Genomic DNA, 16,698 nt, shown 5'->3' with positions numbered 1-16,698 from the left:
TAAAGATTTATTTATTTATTTATTATATACAAGTACACCGTGACTGTCTTCAGACACACCAGAAGAGGGCATCAGATCTCATTACAGATGGTTGTGAGCCACCATGTGGTTGCTGGGATTTGAACTCAGGACCTCTGGAAGAGCTGTCAGTGCTCTTAACCACTAAGCCATCTCTTTAGCCCAAGAAATACTTTCTGAATATGATCTGAGATTGGCCATGGAAAAAGGGTAGCTTGAACTGTCCCACCTAGGTTCTGGGCCTGCACAGGCCTGCTGTCCAAAAGAAACCTGTGTTCACAGGTGTTGGCTGGCTAAGAAAGATTTCACGAGACGTGATACACAGCCCTCGGCTTCTGCTTCAGTCATCTGCACAATTTTTTCCGGACGATACCCTCATACCTCCAGCAGGCGGGTGATGAAGCTGTCCACTCTCAGCTCCCCTTCAGCCATCTTGTGGGCACCAGACTCTCCTCCCTGCAGCAGGAACAAGGGCTTCTCCAAGGTGGCTGCAGCAGCAGTGGTGGTTTGGCATTCTCACCTAGGAGGCCCTATGCCTTTCTACCCCAGTTCCAACTCACCTCAGGCCCGGGCCTTCCCCCCATCCACTTCCCATGGAGCAGGGAGAGAAGCACCCACTAGAAATAAAAGGGAAGCCCTTGGTCCTGCCAAGATGAACCCCCAGTGAAGGGGCTTGTTGGGGGGAGGGTGGCAATGGGAGGAGGATGGGGAGGGGACACCAATAGAGAAGGGGAGGGGGAGGGGTTAGGGGGATGTTTGCCTGGAAACCCAGAAAGGTAATAACAATTGAAATATAAATAAGAAATACCCAATTTAATAAAGATGGAGAAAAAAAGAGAAAAGTGTCACACATTTAAAACAGAAGAATATGGACCCTAATTTTAAAGCACAGCTCTGTCAATTAACTAAACCTTTAAAAAGCTCAGAAAATCAGGCCAAACAATATTTTCTCGGTTTATGTATCTTTAATGTCGCATAAATAATAATGTCCGTTTCTTGCTATTGTGGAGGGAATTAAATAGATAATATGTAATCATGGAAATTTTGAAGTACCATCCACTTTTCTGTTCATTAAATCACTCTTCCTCATTTCATTGATCAAGTATGTATGTTTTCTTTTCATAGTTACATGTATAATAAAACCAGCATAAAAACCTTCAGAATTGTATAAGCTTTCACTTTTAACAAATTAAATTAGTTGTTCTTTGTATTTCTGCTGAACTATTAAATGTTCTTTATATGTCCCAATGCGAGTTTATTAGGTACCTATAAACTTTAAACTCTTTGCCTGAGAGCATGAGTACTATTTAATTATATAGTAACTACACTCAGGCTGTCTTTGTATTAGAACCAATTATATCAGACTCTAAGAAAAATTACTACACTTGATCTTAGCCAAAAGGCCGAGAAGCGATTAAGAAAAATTACTATTGCTTTAAAGTTTGTGTGTGTATGAGTGAGAGTATGAGTATGAGTGTCTGTGTGTGTGTGTGTGTGTGTGTGTGTGTGTGCAGCACATGACCAAACAACTTTCAGGAGCCATTTCTCTCCTTCTGTCATGTGGGTCCCAGGATGTAACCCAGATGTTTGACTTTGGCAATAAATAATATTACCCACTAAATAAATAAATAAACAAACAAAAAACAAGCCACAAATCAACTTTAAAAGTAAAGGCCAGAAGTTCACAGAATAGTAGCATTGGCCTTACCATATCCTTTCTTTGGGGATGGGAAAATTAATGTTCTGAAATCCATGACTTTCAGGAATTGTGATATTCATGGAAATTCAATTCCTTTGCAGATGCTCCAGTTGTTGTGGCCAATTGCTAGAAAGGTCAGCTTAAGCTTGCAGGACCCCCACCATCCCTCCCCCCACCCCACCTCCACAGAAAGCTCAAAAGACACTGCCCAGAACTTACTCCACATTCCCCAGAACCACTTTCTTTGTCCATCATTTCTGTGAGACGAAAGGTCAGACACCTTCACCCTAGTCTCTCCACAATTGACATTCGCCCCTCCCAAAACACTTCTAAGACTGGAAAACATGTCTTAGGATGTATCTGCCAGACTCGGACTGAGAGAAACTAGGGCACTGGTTGTCACTACAACATTGGTGACAGAGGACGCCAAGTACTCTGTAGGAGACAATAGAATGTCCAAGAAGGGACAGCTGATGTCATGGGGAGCAGACTTTGCCTCCCTGCTAATGTTCTCCCTGTACTGAGCATAAGCTGAGGTAGCCTTTCCAGGAGACTTTCCCGGGGCAGAGCCACTGAGCATCTCCTTCTTCCAAAGCCAAATTTTCCTCTAGGCTTGATTATAAAAACCTTAGTAATTCCTATGCATCTAAATGAATGTTTCCTTCCAAATCCTGCCCAAAAATGTCTCATCCTAACTCAAATTATCCTTCTTCACCAATATTAGCCATTAAAAATTCCTGAGAAATAATACCAGTTTGAATATGCACTCAAAATGTTCTCCTGTCTTATTATGTACAGGTGCTTGAAATCACATCAAGAAATAGACTGCATGGAAGGCTGCAACATGGGTGTGTGTTAGGGGAACACTCATGAAGCCTTAGCTTAGCATTCAACGGTTGCCACAAAATTCCTTAGGAGGAAGACTTGAAATCATTATGGTGCTAGAAACAGTGTGGAGGCCAGTTGGCAGAGGAAAGTGAAACATTAGAGCCACCATTGAAGGCTCCTGTTGGGCCCTACCTTGGTGTTTCCCTCCCCCCTCGCTGAGCCTTTCAGCCTGCTATAGGAAGAAATTGTTTACACCTTTGACAGCTGCTCTTAGCCCCTGATTTGCGGCTGGGATTTTCCACGGCACCCTTCCTCCCCACTGAGCTTTCCTGCTTCTTGTTTTTAAGAAGCTGTTTATGCCCCTGATTGGGCTGGAACTTTGACCTCACAGACTTGTCCTATTTTCCTGGTTGGGGATTTTCACCTGCCTTGTTGTTTTTCCACGGCTTTTGCCTCTGGTATATAAGGAGATCTCAGTAAAGCCTTGGTGGCACTGGCTAAAAAGGGGTGACCCGTGTACGTGTTTTCTTTCAACCCCACAAACCTACACCTGATATTCACACACTATCGGCGCAGGCACTGACAATAGGTATCACAATAGAAACTAGTAACTAGATTTAACCAAACTATCACATTAATGCCATATTTCGTGGTATTTTTTTTTTTTGCACTCCTAGAACCTGGAAGAGGCTTGGGGTTTTCTAATCCTACTCATAATTTATTATCCTTCCCAACACTATGTGCTTTGTTCTGTAAATGCTAACAGCGCCATCCAATACCTAGGATATTTTCTACTGACATGTGTGACGTGAGACAAAACAGTCCCTGTCATCCCTCACCTGAATAAACTCCTTAGAGGACAGTGTAGTTGGAGGGTCCTTCTTTCCTCTCCAAGATCGAGAAACATTTCCAGTCTTCAGACAAGTGTGTCAGCCATTGTCCAGTGACTGTCTTGAGATGTCCACATTGTCAGCTGAGTGTCGTCATCCAGCCTGCCCTGTAATTGTTGTAGACGATTAATAGGGTTCCAGCCCTAGGATTTAATTCAGTGCTACAGTACTTGCCAAACATGCTCAAAGCCCTAGCTGCCACCCTAGTCCTGTGTGCTCTAGAGAAAGAAATTAAAGAACCACATTGTCTATCAAGTTTCTCCTCCAATAGAAGGAGAATCTGCATCAGGTCTTTTAAGTAACTCTAAGCCCCAACTTCCCCACAGCTCCCTCCCTCAATTTCATTATTGGTGCATTTTCAGTAACGCTCACTTTATTTTTGGTGTGCAAAGAATATGCACCATGTCATTAAAGTGTGTGTGTATGTTTGTGTGTGTGTTCATCCATGAACTCACTATAAATTATTATCAAATGACCCAGAAGACCGTGGAGAAACGTGTCGATGTGCATGCAGAATTATGTTACTACCGTTCCATGGCACCTTGCAGGGAACACTGAAATAGTGGGCCGCTTTAATAGAGCCTAAAACCAGGCTATGCATGGTTTTCGGTGAGATTGTGATGTGCAACACCACAACAGAGATCAGCAGAAGCTTCATTTATTCCATGCTGCTGTTACCAAGAGGAGGCAAAGCCTCATCCCATAGACAGTCTGGTAGGATCTGATGAAGGGCAATAAACTCAGGGTTGAAATCAAGCCTTTAGAAACAAAGAGAAAAATACAAAGTCAAGGAAAGCAAGAGCTGTCTTTTTCTTTTCTTCCTCTTTTTTTTTTTGAGAAGATCCACAAGAGAGACAACCCCTTCCTCAAACTAACAATGCACAAGAGAGACAATACATGACTTAAAAATCAGAAATGAAATGAGGGACATAACAATAGACACCGAGCAAATTCCAAAATCATTAGTTCTTACTCCCGAGGACTTTACGCCAGAAAACTGGAATATATAACCAATATATATTCCAGATAACAATTACCAAATTTAAATCCAGATCTGGGAAGGTATCTGAAAAATACCCCTAAGAAAATAGATACACTCATTAAAGGTTGCATACATTATATATTATATTGCTTTCTTTTTGCATGATTAAACCCCTTCAAGGACATTTAGCTATGTTATAGAAAGTGTTACTTTTAAAACAAAAGGACAAAGAGTGAAATTGAGGAGACACTGAGAGACACTTCCCAGACAGGATCAAGGAAAGACGGCTGAGAGATGCAAGCAGGGGCTGCAATGCTGCCCTTGAGAAGAAAATGTTTTTCTCACTTTACCTTACACTATGCTGTACTGTGTCCGTTTTTTGTGGAAGCGGCTCTCATGCTCTCTGGGTTATGACAAGGATATTGTGATACTAGGAAGAGGGGTGATTTGCTATACAGATATTTTAAGAAGAAGGCTTTGCTTAGTCTCACTTCTTTGCCTAGTCTTGCCTCAGTCGTTCCTGGTATCATGGGAATAACGATCTTATTATATCTTGCCAAAAGGGAAAGTGAGGTAATCCATATTCATGCCTATATAAGGGTTAATAAACTTGCAGCTGCATGCAGTTGCATCTGCCTTTGCTCTGCATCCCCTGAGTCCTGGTTATTTGTGACCGTACCTGGGCCCCCAACCCACTAGATGTTGACAAGCATCACCCTTCTCACTGTCAGGTTTATTTTCTTTCTTTTTTGAAATCTATGATGTGGAGGCGTATTACAGCAACAATATGAAATAGCAGGCGGGCATGTATGAAAATTGCTGTGTTTAAGCTGGGTGTGGGGACAAGTCCTCAAAAGGAGCTGTTAAGATGGGAAACACACAATGCATTTGTTGCTGGAATTGAGTTGCCTCAGCTGTATTGCTCTGCCTGCTCAGTGTCCATTCAACATCACTCTGTTTCTACAGAGGAACTCAAGGTTTGCCCCAGCCGCCTGTGAGCTGTGATATGGGCAGAGAAAGGCCAGGACACAGTGGTGATTTCCCACTCCTCAGTTATGCTGAATTTTCCACTACTGTACTTGTATACACAAGTACAGTGTGGTCAGTTATTATAGATATTTGTCATTTCTTACAGAGGGCAACTATGATTGACTACACCCAATTCTATAAAAAACAAAACTCAAGAAACCTGGCCCTTGGCAGCAATGAATCAAGAAATATCTAGGATGGTGGGGCATGAATTCTGCCAAGCAATGAACTCAGATAGGTGGGGTTGTGAGGAAGATGTATGGTTGAATATCCCAATAGGTTCACGTTGTATCATCTTGATTTAATCTAAGGACAATGAAGTGCAGTATCTCTGATGGCTTTCTTCTAACCCCTTGAAAGGTTCACTGGGGTTTGACCTCAGTTCTTCATTCTTCTTGCTGGGGCAGCAACACTCAGGGAAGCTTGAGATTGCCATAGGCACAGTACTAGGCTAGAAATGCTGAGTAGGTGATACTAAGATATTCAGATGGTGATACCCATTTCATTTGTTCTTAACGTGGACCTAAGGAAAGACAGATCAAGGTCCTTAGAATACAAAGATCATTTCCAGTTCTTTTCTACCTTTCCTGAATGAAAGACTGGTTGGTAGAGAATGGTAAAAATTCAAGAATTGGTAGATGATGCTTTGAATGAAGGGTGGGTTTCTGTGCTGGTTTTAGACAGGTTCTCAATTACCCCATCTTGTTCTCTACGTTGCTCGTCAGGTTCACTTTGAGCTCAAATAAAGCTGCTTCCACTTTCCAACAGGTAGTCTTACAAAGGGGCCTCCAAGGACTGTGAGGACAGCATTAGCCAATGAGAATTGAGGTGTGTAACCCACAACTATAGCTTTATCTGAAAGACCCTCAGACAGAGGAGACTCTCGCTCCAGTCCTGAGGACAATCACCACCCCATGAACACACAGGACTCAGTCTTGATGTAAAAACAAGAGGTTTACTTTGGGATACCAATGCACTGGGGCTCGACATGGTCCTCACGCAGGAGGGATGTGAGGAGCCTCAAACAACAGAAATGTACAGCTTAAACAGTCAGTTAAGATTACACAGTTTCATTAGCTCAGCTATTTCGTGCCAAGGATAACTAGGCAGATGTTTCTCATCCTGGAATTTCTGGGATAAGGCCTTAACCATATCAATGTAGCTATTTCAGTAGGAAGGACGTCTGACTTAATATATGTTTTCTTATCCTGGGGTTTCCAGGACAAGGACCAAGGATATCTGTCTTGGCAGTTGTTTCTCTTCTGGAGTTCCCAGGACAAGGCTATAGCTATGTCAGCCTATAGCACAGCTGCATTCAGTACCAAGGACATCTCACTTCTATAGTGGTCAGTCAGCTTCCCAGAGATGTTTCCTGTCTTCTAATTGCCCTGCAGTAAATATGTTCTATACCCTCTGTTCTTATGGTCAGGCAGCTTCCTAGAGAGTGGGTGGGAATGTGCTTTCTGTACTTTCTGGTCTATTGTCTAACGTCTAGGGGCTAAGCGAGGGCCAGCTTAAAAGATTCTCATGCTTAAGAAATGGCTGTACTGATATCAAACGGGGATCTTTCATATCCACTTTCTTCCAAGTCTACCAGCCATCTCAGATTGTTGCTGTAATATGCCTGACAATCAAGGACACAGAAAAATAACTTGATACGCAGCAAGGACATGGCAATCATATCCTGTGTCGTTATGTAGGTTCTGGATGAGGTTTGTTCAAATGACAATATTGCACAAAGCTTTATATAGGACCCATCAAATTAAGGGTCACTATGCACTGTCATAGCTAAAGTTGCCTGCTCAGAGGTGACCACTGGATCACTCTTCTGTAACTTCACATGAGAGGCTTGTGCTTTTTGTGTTTTTTTTCTTATTTTTTATTTATTTATTTATTTATTTATTTATTTATTTATTTATTTATTGCTTTATATGTTGTCCGGAAGATAGTTCAAGTCATTGATCTGCCCCCAAAATCTGAGCTTTGCTACTAATACTGTAAACAGTATTAGTGTATGCATTCAATAAAATAACTGGTTTTTTTTTTTTAGTATGATAGATGCTTTTGTGTTTTGTGGGGTGATCCATTAAACAGGAGTGAAGATGCTTGTTTCTTACTCTGTCCACTGAGTTATGTCTCTAGGCTTGTCCTACTCCTTTGGCTGCATCCCCCCCCCACATCTGCTGACTATTTTATTTTTCAGATGAAATCACACGTTATAGCTTAGAGAGGCCTGTAAGCAATCCTACTTTGGTAACTTAAGTGCAAAGAGGAGAGCCCCACACTCAGCCTGAGGGTGCATTCACTGGTGGATCCAATATTTCAGTTTCCTCTCCTAACAGATCACCACGTTGTTGCCAGGACCATAATGAATGCAATTCTTTCTCCTAAGGAATCTGGTGGCAACTGTCAAATATTAAGCACAAAGCTTCAGGTTGTACCTATAACACACACCCACATCGCAACCTACCCGACAGGCTATTTCTGGGTGTGATTTCATGCACCTGCACATGATGAGACAGGAGACCTCTTTGGCTACTTACAGGAACTGGTGTGATGTCTCAGTAATCTTTAATGGGTAATATTGCTGACTGAGGAGAATTTGAGGTAGGATGAAACATTTCTGTGCAGGGATTGGGGAGGAAGCACTCATTTAGATACATAGCAATGACTTAGGTTTTTCCAATCAAGCCTAGAGCCAAATTTGGCTTTGGAAGCATGTGGTGCTCAGTGGCTATGCCACAGGGAAGTCCCCTGAAAAGGGCACATCAGCTTTTGCTCAGTACAGGGAGAACATTAGCAAGGAGGCAAAGTCTGTTATCCGTGACATCAGCCGTCCCTTCGTGGACATTCTATTATCTCCTAGAGAGACCTTGGAATCCCTGTGATGTCACCAGTATCGTTGTGACAACCAATTCCCTACTTTTTCTCTTAGTGTCCAAAGGATATATCCACAGACATGTTTGCCCGTCTTTGTAGGCACTTTGGGAGAGTTGATGTTCATAGAGAAGAGTCTAGAGTGAAGCAAATGAAACCTAAAGGTAATGATGGACACAGGACATGGGGAATGTGGAGTAAGTTCTGGGCAGTGTATGTTGAGCTTCCTGTCAGGGGTGTGTGTGGGGGTCTTCCGCTGGCCTTTATAGCAATGGGCCACAACCACTGGAACATCTCCACAGATATTGAATTCCATGATTATCACAATTCCTGAAAGTCAAGGTTTTCACATCATTAGTTTCTCCATAACCACATGGAGGATATGGCAATGCCTATGCTATTATTGGGTGAACTTCTAGTCTTTACTTTTACAGTGCATTCAGTATGTTAAATTGATATAATAACACCATCAGGAGTCATTTAGGGTATAACTTTTCTGAATTAAACAGGGCATCAATGTACTTCACTTTCATTGCTTCTTTAAATTCAGTGACTATCTAGCAGTAGTAAGAGGGAGAGAACTGTGCTCCTGGCCATGACCTTATATTCTTAGAACTCCTCTGACTACCTCTGGCAGACGGGGCCAATCTTACCTTCATATATTAGAGGTTCTGTGTGGCAGATATTTTTCTACAGTAGCCAAACTATATGGAGCAGGTAGAGAAAGAGCCTGTAACCTATTGGCACTTCTGGGGCATTTGTCATTTCAGTAGGGGGAATTAATAAATCTGTTGACCATGTCCTCCCCCTACATGACTCTTTAATGCAAAGTTATTGGACTAGAGTAACAGTGTAGGATATCTGAGTATCCCTGATCAATCAAGTCATTGTGGATGCTGAATTGATGATCTGACTTCTGAAACCAGAGGGGTGAGGGTCCTGAAACCAGGTTGTAGCCTGCGTACCTGATAATAATCCTGGAGAAGGCATCTCTCTGGTACTTGTAAGCCTGTGTGGGCGGGCATAGGGAACACCTGGCTGCTTACATCTCTTGGTCTCTATATAGTAGTGGGGGAACTGTGATCCACTTAGGATGCCAGTTACACAGACCAAACTCCTTGCAGTGACACTGGCTTCCAAGCATGTTTTCCTGTTTGGACCTCACTGTGGTCTGTGTATGCTCTATGCATTCGCCCCATGCGGGTTCACTTGTGTTCTTCTACCCACAGAGGCCTGCAGACAGACATCATCCCCTGAAAATGTCCTAAACAAGATGCAGGCCAACGAGGAAGAGGAGAGGCTGAATAGAGAACTGGAGCTAACTACCAAGGAGAGAAATGAGCTGACAGAACGCCTCCTTTATGTGACAGGTGGATCCATGAGCAAGAGGTATGCATTGCTCCAAACAAACGACCTTGTTCTAAACCTCATCTCCCATAGAGAGGAGATTCAGAACCTGACCCTTACTGAGGAGTGAGTTTGGAAATGGACTCTCTGATTCCGCCTGTAGAAAATCTGAACTTGTGATCTGAGTGAAGATTTCAGGGATAAAGTCACTGAAGCATGAGTTCCCAGTGTACAATTGGAAAGCCCTTGACAGGTGGCAGCTTTGCAAGGTTCTAGGTGCTGTGAGTTTGTGGAGAGTCTTTGCACTTGCTAGGAAGGTGACTGAATGCTATCATCTCCTGGCAGCAGCCTTAGGTGACAGGTCCCACATTGTTCATATCAATGTTTAACTAGAAGGCCTGAGGCTCTGGCTTGTTCTTTCTTGTCTGTGTGCCTTAAACTCTGAGACAGTAATGGTGCATATATTTCTACTGATTCTCATTGTGCTCTTTCCATATTTGTCTCTCTTTCTCATTCTCTGAGTCTGTTTACTTTTCTTTTCTTGTGGGTGTGTCCCAGTTTGTGTGTCTGTGTGTGCACAGGTCTGCATGCGTATGCACAACTTTTATATGTTTCTAAGTCCCTGCACACTTGGAATTTAGGGGTCTGTTTTTTGACCTCAGGATTTACCTGTATAATAGTTTCATGGAGGTGTAAGTGCTTTATTTTGGAAGCCCCACTTTCAACAGCACAGTACATTGCCTGTGTGGTCACATTTGTCTATACATTTGTATGCCTTGGGCAGATTTAAGTTTGTGGCAATATCTGGTCTCATCTCCAGAATTATGTGTACTGTCTGCCTCTAGAATATTAGTTATTCGGCTTGTAGCATTCCACTTGTCAAAACAGGAAAAATGAAATCAGAGGTTTCTGGATGTGTGTGTGTGTGTGTGTGTGTGTGTGTGTGTGTGTGTGTGTGTGTGTGTTTGGGTAAGCTCTGTGGCCTAGGCTCTTGACAGCATAACAGGTTAGAATGCAGATCCTGCCCTCCTGATTGAAAAAACTGAGCCAGGGAACCCTTTATCTGGGTGCTTAGCTCTGTTGTCCTGGGCACACAATTCCAAGTTTCTGAAGCTGAAGAAGATCCAAATATGTAGAATTCAGAAAGTGTCCTTCCAGGGCTGGGGTAGTACAGGACACAGCCTGAGTTCCTATAATCCTAAACCTCGATGTTCACTGGGTTCTATCTTCCTGGGGCCAGCTCCTACTTCAGGCCAAATCCATTTTATGAAAACTTGAAGATAAAGGAGAAAGAGGTCATGTCATTACTGCACAACTTAGACACAAAGAACATTGAACATCGTGAGAAATTTCAGGAGCTCAAGAAGGAGATTAACTTCTATCAGTAAGTACTGGTCAGAAGGGCCCATCACTTGTGGAATGGCCATGTCTGCCTCTCTTTGTTATGGACCGGAGGGTCTGCAGCTCTGGGCCCATCTCTTCTGCTGTTTAAATATCACTGTGCCGTGGGTCTTTTGGACTCAGTTTCAGTTCCATAAGAGACTGTGACTCATCACCACAGTGTCTATGCATCTTTAGAAGGCTCTGGATAGAACTACACTGATTCAGGCATCAGAGTGTTATTAGGCCGACCTGGGCCTCTGGGGTCATACCAGGTTTAACAAAGCTCAATGTGTGGACCACATGGTTAGCATGAGCTCCCTTGGTTCTACTGTCCTCTTGTGGTTATTTGCTGACTACTAATTGATGTTGCCCCGATGCATTGGGCTTTCATGGATAGTTGTAGTTCTTTTGGAGAGACATGGACTCTTATTTGTGCTTGGATCACAGAAACAATTTATTCTTCCCTGGATTGGCCGTTTGCTGTTTGTGCAGCAGTCTTACATGTATGGAGATGTATTCTATGAAGTCTTTATAGGTATCTGGGTCCTGGTAGAGTTTGTGGGATTTGGCAGTTGGAATGGGAGGAAGAGGCTTCAGGATCTTACTATGCAGAGTGTGTTTCCAGCAACCTGCACAGCCGGCTCCTGATGGACCAGGCATGTATGAAGAAGAAGTTGGTCACATTGAAGCAGGAGTGCAAGGAGTTACAGCGATATTTGTTTGAGTTGAACCCGAAGGATGAAGACGAACAGGAGAAGACCAGCAACCTCCACACCCAGCAAAATGTGGTAGGAACAAGCAGCTGAGTCAGATTAACAATGTCTGATACCATTTGCCTATTGGATACATCTTTGCTTCCCCTATCACCTTTCTAATCTCCCCACACCCAGTCAGTCACCCACCTCATGTGATAGAGTTATTCATTGCTCTGTCTATGCACAAGTATTCTGGGATGTTAACCACTCTTCAGAAACTGAATTATGGGCAATTATACTTCTCTGCCCTTTTTGAAACTGCAGTCCAGAAATGGTGACAGAGGAATAACATATCACATGACTGCATATCCCTATCACAGATTGGATGCTATGAAGAGTTTTGAACGAGTTCTTGGTCGTGTGACAAAGGTCATACAGGGGTCATGTGATGGTTGGAAGCACCTTGTAGGGATAAGAACCAAGTGCAAATGGCAAATGAGTCCTGGTCATTGGCTTTGATCTGGGTATCATGTGGCCTTCTCCTTTCTTCCTGCACCCCAATTAGGTCTCTCCCCATTTCCCCATTCTTGGTTTGCACTGGTAGAGTCTGAGGAGCAGCTTGTTCTCCCACAGTACTGTGAGGGTTGCTGGTGATGCTCCCAGCCTGCAGAGATATCAGCAATGATTTCAGTGAAAAGATCAGTGCTGTCTGTCCAATGCAGCTGAGGGGACAGAAGGCAGCAACTTGACAGCTGGTATGCATGTCCCCACCAAATCAGTGTCTTAATAGCTGCCTTCTCCTCCCAGGTCTCAGGAACTGCAGGAGACATGGCATAGGACGGATCCCAGGAAGACAGCCCCCTGAGGAATGAGTTTCTCTCTCAGGAGTTCCCTGTGACGACAATCCTCACAGTCAAAGACTTTTTGGGGGAATATTCTTCTTCTCAGATAATTTCCTCAATGTATAGAGACCCTACATTTATGTATCCGTATGCCAGCCTGTCTGGTTGAGGTCTTTCTCCTCTCTCATACCGACAACACCATTTGAGAGACAACTGAGGGGACTACCTTGGCATCTCACGTCCTAGAGGAGAAACAGCACTACAACTGTGTTTCTAAATGTTCATTAAGAAAATGCTGTTAAGAAATGTTTTTGGTTATGATTTTCATTGAAGTTCTCTTTTTGTTATTTCATAGTTATATATTCTTGTTACTGTTTTTCTTTTTTATACCATTTTAGTTGTTCATTTTATGCCTGTTTTTTGTAAATTGTATTCCTTATGAAGAAAAATTGATTTGTAACTCTTGACTCTTAAGACTATCTTATTCAAGGGTCCTTTCCCCTCCTGTAGACTTAGAACTGACAGCTAGATATGGATCTTTGCATGGTCCAGTGAATTCAAAGCCACCAAGGTGTACACAGGGTGATAGTGTCTTTTGTGTGGATAATGTGACTTTTTTTATGGACACACACTGTATGATGTAATCACTGACATACTGTATCCATGCTGTATTGTCTTCTGCTCATCCTAGTCTATATCAGTCTACAACACACATTCCTTATTGACTGTGTGCACCAGATATTGAGTAACACACACTCATGCCTGTAGAGCTGCAGAAAAAAATGACAACTTTCACAAAGGATTATAGAATAATCCTAATCGAGAACCATGTGCCTCAGTTTTTCTTACAATACAGCATTAGTATTAAACCACAAAGATAATGACCATCAACGTCATTTTGGGAAATAGGTTTTTATAGGTGCTGTTTCACTTGATCATTCATATGCTGTGTTTTTTATTGTTGCTGATTATATTTATTTTTATCATTTAACTCAATGGATCTTTTTTTTTTTCAAATGTATGTCTGGGCCACTCCTGAGTGCATTTCCCTCATGATCCAAAAGAGGGAATAGCATTCCCCATTGTAGATGATTGTTAGGGACCATGTGGCTCTTCTGAGAGAGCAGCAGATGCTCTAACCTGGGAGTCATCACCACAGCTCCTGTAGGTAGCTTTTGTCCTTCCAGGGCATGTGCTGTACTAGGTGGACACGATCACCTCCCATTTAGGAGAGAGATCTCAGGAGATGTGTATGTACAGGTGGTTGAGCAGTGCCTGCTCAATGTGGTAGGCTGCTAGGCAACCAACTGAACCCCAGCCCTGCTCCACCTGCATTCTTCGAGGCAGAGTTTCTATAGCCCAGGATGGTCTAGAATGCAGCATCTACCTATGTCTTTTTTCCACTAATGCTAGGATGAGGAGCATATGTCCTCCACACCCTTTTTTCCAAACAATGAACATGCTCATGGTCTGGTTATCACATGGCCATGAGGGAGGTAAATAACACTCAGCCAAAACAGAGGCGCATTGCCACAGACACACAGACAGCCTGGACAGATCTGACACGATCAGCACCAGGTTTGACTGCCACTACTTGAAGCAAGGTCCTCCAGTGTTAGGACAACCATTCAAACAGCAAAGAAGGAACCTGTTCCCAGCATCCGAGGAGTGGGAGACCCAGAACCCATGTGTCAATGTGGCCATTTGGAAAATGGAAGTGGGGAGGCAGGGAAGCAGCCAGAACTGGACACAGTTGCAGGGACCCAGGCAAAGAGGGAATATTGGGGCAGAGTCCATGAGATGTCAGTAGGCAACAGGCCAGCTGGGACTAGTGTGGGTACAGGGCTTCTAGTGTGGGTATGAGAGGAGCAAAAGTAGCAATGGTCAGATTCTGATGCAGCATAAAGATTGGAAGGAGCTTAGACCGTCTCAGTGTCGTATAGGGACATTATAGACACTGATGGGCAGTGTGGGGATTGCAGGGTCCCTTATAGTGGTCTCTGCAGGTGTCAGGACTCTGTCAGACCTATGACTATCAGGCAGGCTCTGAGTGAAAGTGAGAGTCACGGGACAGGCCCTGTGTACAGCCTGGTTTGGGGACATTTCCAGGTGCCCCATGGACTGCAAAATAAAGGCAAAGGACACAGGGAAGCCAGCAGTTCCCATGCACAGGACATAAATACTTGTAGACCTTTCTAGAATTTCCATAGACCATCTGTCACTAGTCCTCACTATAGAAGGCACCAGCATTCTGCCCTCTACTTCAATTGGTGAGACAGCTAGTCTAACTCCAGCAGTAAGGCCTCAGGGAAGACAGTAAGAACTCACAGGTGACCTCTTTTACTATTGAAACAGGGTCTTCCTATGGAGCCCAGAGTGACTGTAGGGTCCTAATTCTCCTGCCTCACAGTGACTGTAAATTCAAATCTACCTTCAAGAGCAATTGATTAATAGCACAGGGGGGAAGATCAGATTAAGGCTATCTAAAGGCCCCAGGGTGGTAGGATTACCAGGGTCCTAGTAAGTTTCTCCAGCCTTAATTACAACCTGAGTCAGTCCTGCTGTATGGGATATCACCTGCTGCCCAGTGATATCACAACTTGGAATTCTTTGTCAAATATAAGCTGTTATGGGAATGAAGTAGCCACACAATAAACACTGGTCTGGATACTCCTAGGTCAAGAATCCCCTGTTGGAAATGCCTTGGACCGCACCATTTTACATTCTGGATCCTTCTGGCTTTTTAGCAGATTTATAAATACAAAAAAGAAAAATGGGCATAGTAATTTAAGCCTATGATCCCAGTCATGGGAAACTGAGTCAGGGTGATGGAAGACTGTAAGTTCCAGGGCAACCTGTCTTTCTAGAAAAAAAAAAAGGCATGGTGAAGATTCCACTCAAGTAGAAACCAAAAGGCTTTCACATGGGGCCTGCATTCCACTGGTCAGCACTCCCATCGTCACAGCCACAGGGAGACACTGGGGAATTTTTCCCACTGTCTCGCTTTGGGATGCAGTCCACCCCATGATTCTATGTGAGGAATGCCCCAAAGGTTGCATCATGTGAGGGACCTAGATAGTTCCAGGATTGGGAGAATTCAGGAGTTTATTATTAGGGATGATCTACAGCTTTGGCAAAGCTTTTCCCTCCACATGGCAGCCCCAGGTTTGGCCCCAACAGTAAAAATAAAATCCCCCCCAAAATAATGCCAACAAAATATCACGAAGCCTAAATGTCTGACCAGTCTCCTCAAAAGTGCACAGGAACCTGACTCCACATTTAGGACCCACTATGGCCTCTGTGACCTGTGAGAAGGGATCTAATATGGGAATTAGTACAGTATGACTTATCCTTATGGATATCTTTGGTGACAATCACCACCTGACCCCTGAAAACCCATCTACCTGGGAGGCTCAGCACTCATGTCACCAAAAAAGCCCAGATCCTAGGGCCAGCATGGGCAGGAGGTGAAGAAAGTTTGTCCCTCGTGAACTTCAGTTGCTGCTCCTGGCCTGACTCTATCCTCAGGAGACAATGTTGCCCCAGAAAGTGTGGGTGTCAATGGCTATTCCCAGGCCAAGGCTGGGATACTGCTGGTCATCCCCGCAGTGACACCTCACCCCTGCATTGTGTGGTCATCCCCGCAGTGACACCTCACCCCTGCAGTGTGTGGTCATCCCCGCAGTGACACCTCACCCCTGCAGTGTGTGGTCATCCCTGCAGTGACACCTCACCACTGCAGTGTGTGGTCATCCCCGCAGTGACACCTCACCCCTGCAGTGTGTGGTCATCCCTGCAGTGACACCTCACCCCTGCACTGTGTGGTCATCCTCGCAGTGACACCTCACCCCTGCAGTGTGTGGTCATCCCTGCAGTGACATCTCACCCCTGCAGTGTGTGGTCATCCCCACAGTGACATCTCACCCCTGCAGTGTGTGGTCATCCCTGCAGTGATACCTCACCCCTGCAGTGTGTGGTCATCCCTGCAGTGACACCTCACCCCTGCAGTGTGTGGTCATCCCCGCAGTGACACCTCACCCCTGCACTGTGTGGTCATCCCTGCAGTGACTCCTCACCCCTGCAGTGTGTGGTCATCCCTGCAGTGACT

General features: G+C 44.1%; 1 protein-coding gene and 1 non-coding gene across 3 annotated transcripts; one reads left to right on the top strand and one right to left on the bottom strand.

Annotated features, from left to right (window-relative positions):
• Positions 1–1,245: 1,245 nt before the first annotated feature.
• On the bottom strand, positions 1,246–1,433 carry LOC134483723 (U2 spliceosomal RNA). The gene has a single exon (XR_010060606.1). It is a non-coding gene; the product is annotated as a U2 spliceosomal RNA (small nuclear RNA).
• Positions 1,434–8,336: 6,903 nt separating this feature from the next.
• LOC134483560 (disks large homolog 5-like) lies at positions 8,337–13,565 on the top strand. Of its 2 annotated transcripts, XM_063278800.1 has the most exons (4): positions 8,337–8,487; positions 9,553–9,712; positions 11,679–11,841; positions 12,556–13,565. In XM_063278800.1, exons 1-4 carry the CDS (start codon positions 8,406–8,408, stop codon positions 12,583–12,585), a joined length of 435 nt encoding a protein of 144 aa, XP_063134870.1. In that variant the 5' UTR covers positions 8,337–8,405; the 3' UTR covers positions 12,586–13,565. The 2 variants fall into 2 exon arrangements, with proteins under 2 accessions (XP_063134870.1, XP_063134871.1); XM_063278801.1 differs by lacking the exons at positions 11,679–11,841; positions 12,556–13,565 and adding an exon at positions 10,911–11,632.
• The last annotated feature ends 3,133 nt before the right edge of the window (positions 13,566–16,698 follow it).

Source organism: Rattus norvegicus, chromosome 19, assembly GCF_036323735.1.
Source record: "Rattus norvegicus strain BN/NHsdMcwi chromosome 19, GRCr8, whole genome shotgun sequence".
NCBI lineage: Eukaryota > Metazoa > Chordata > Mammalia > Rodentia > Muridae > Rattus > Rattus norvegicus.
This window is presented reverse-complemented; position numbering and strand designations above follow the sequence as displayed.

What these genes read in the sequence shown, in the direction of transcription:
- LOC134483560 (XM_063278800.1), top strand. Translation starts at nt 8,406, where the DNA reads ATGTTTGCCCGTCTTTGTAGGCACTTTGGGAGAGTTGATGTTCATAGA. An exon ending in GAAGCAAATGAAACCTAAAG is followed by an intron (nt 8,488 to 9,552) that starts GTAATGATGGAC and finishes TTCTACCCACAG; the next exon opens with AGGCCTGCAGACAGACATCA. An exon ending in TCCACACCCAGCAAAATGTG is followed by an intron (nt 11,842 to 12,555) that starts GTAGGAACAAGC and finishes TTCTCCTCCCAG; the next exon opens with GTCTCAGGAACTGCAGGAGA.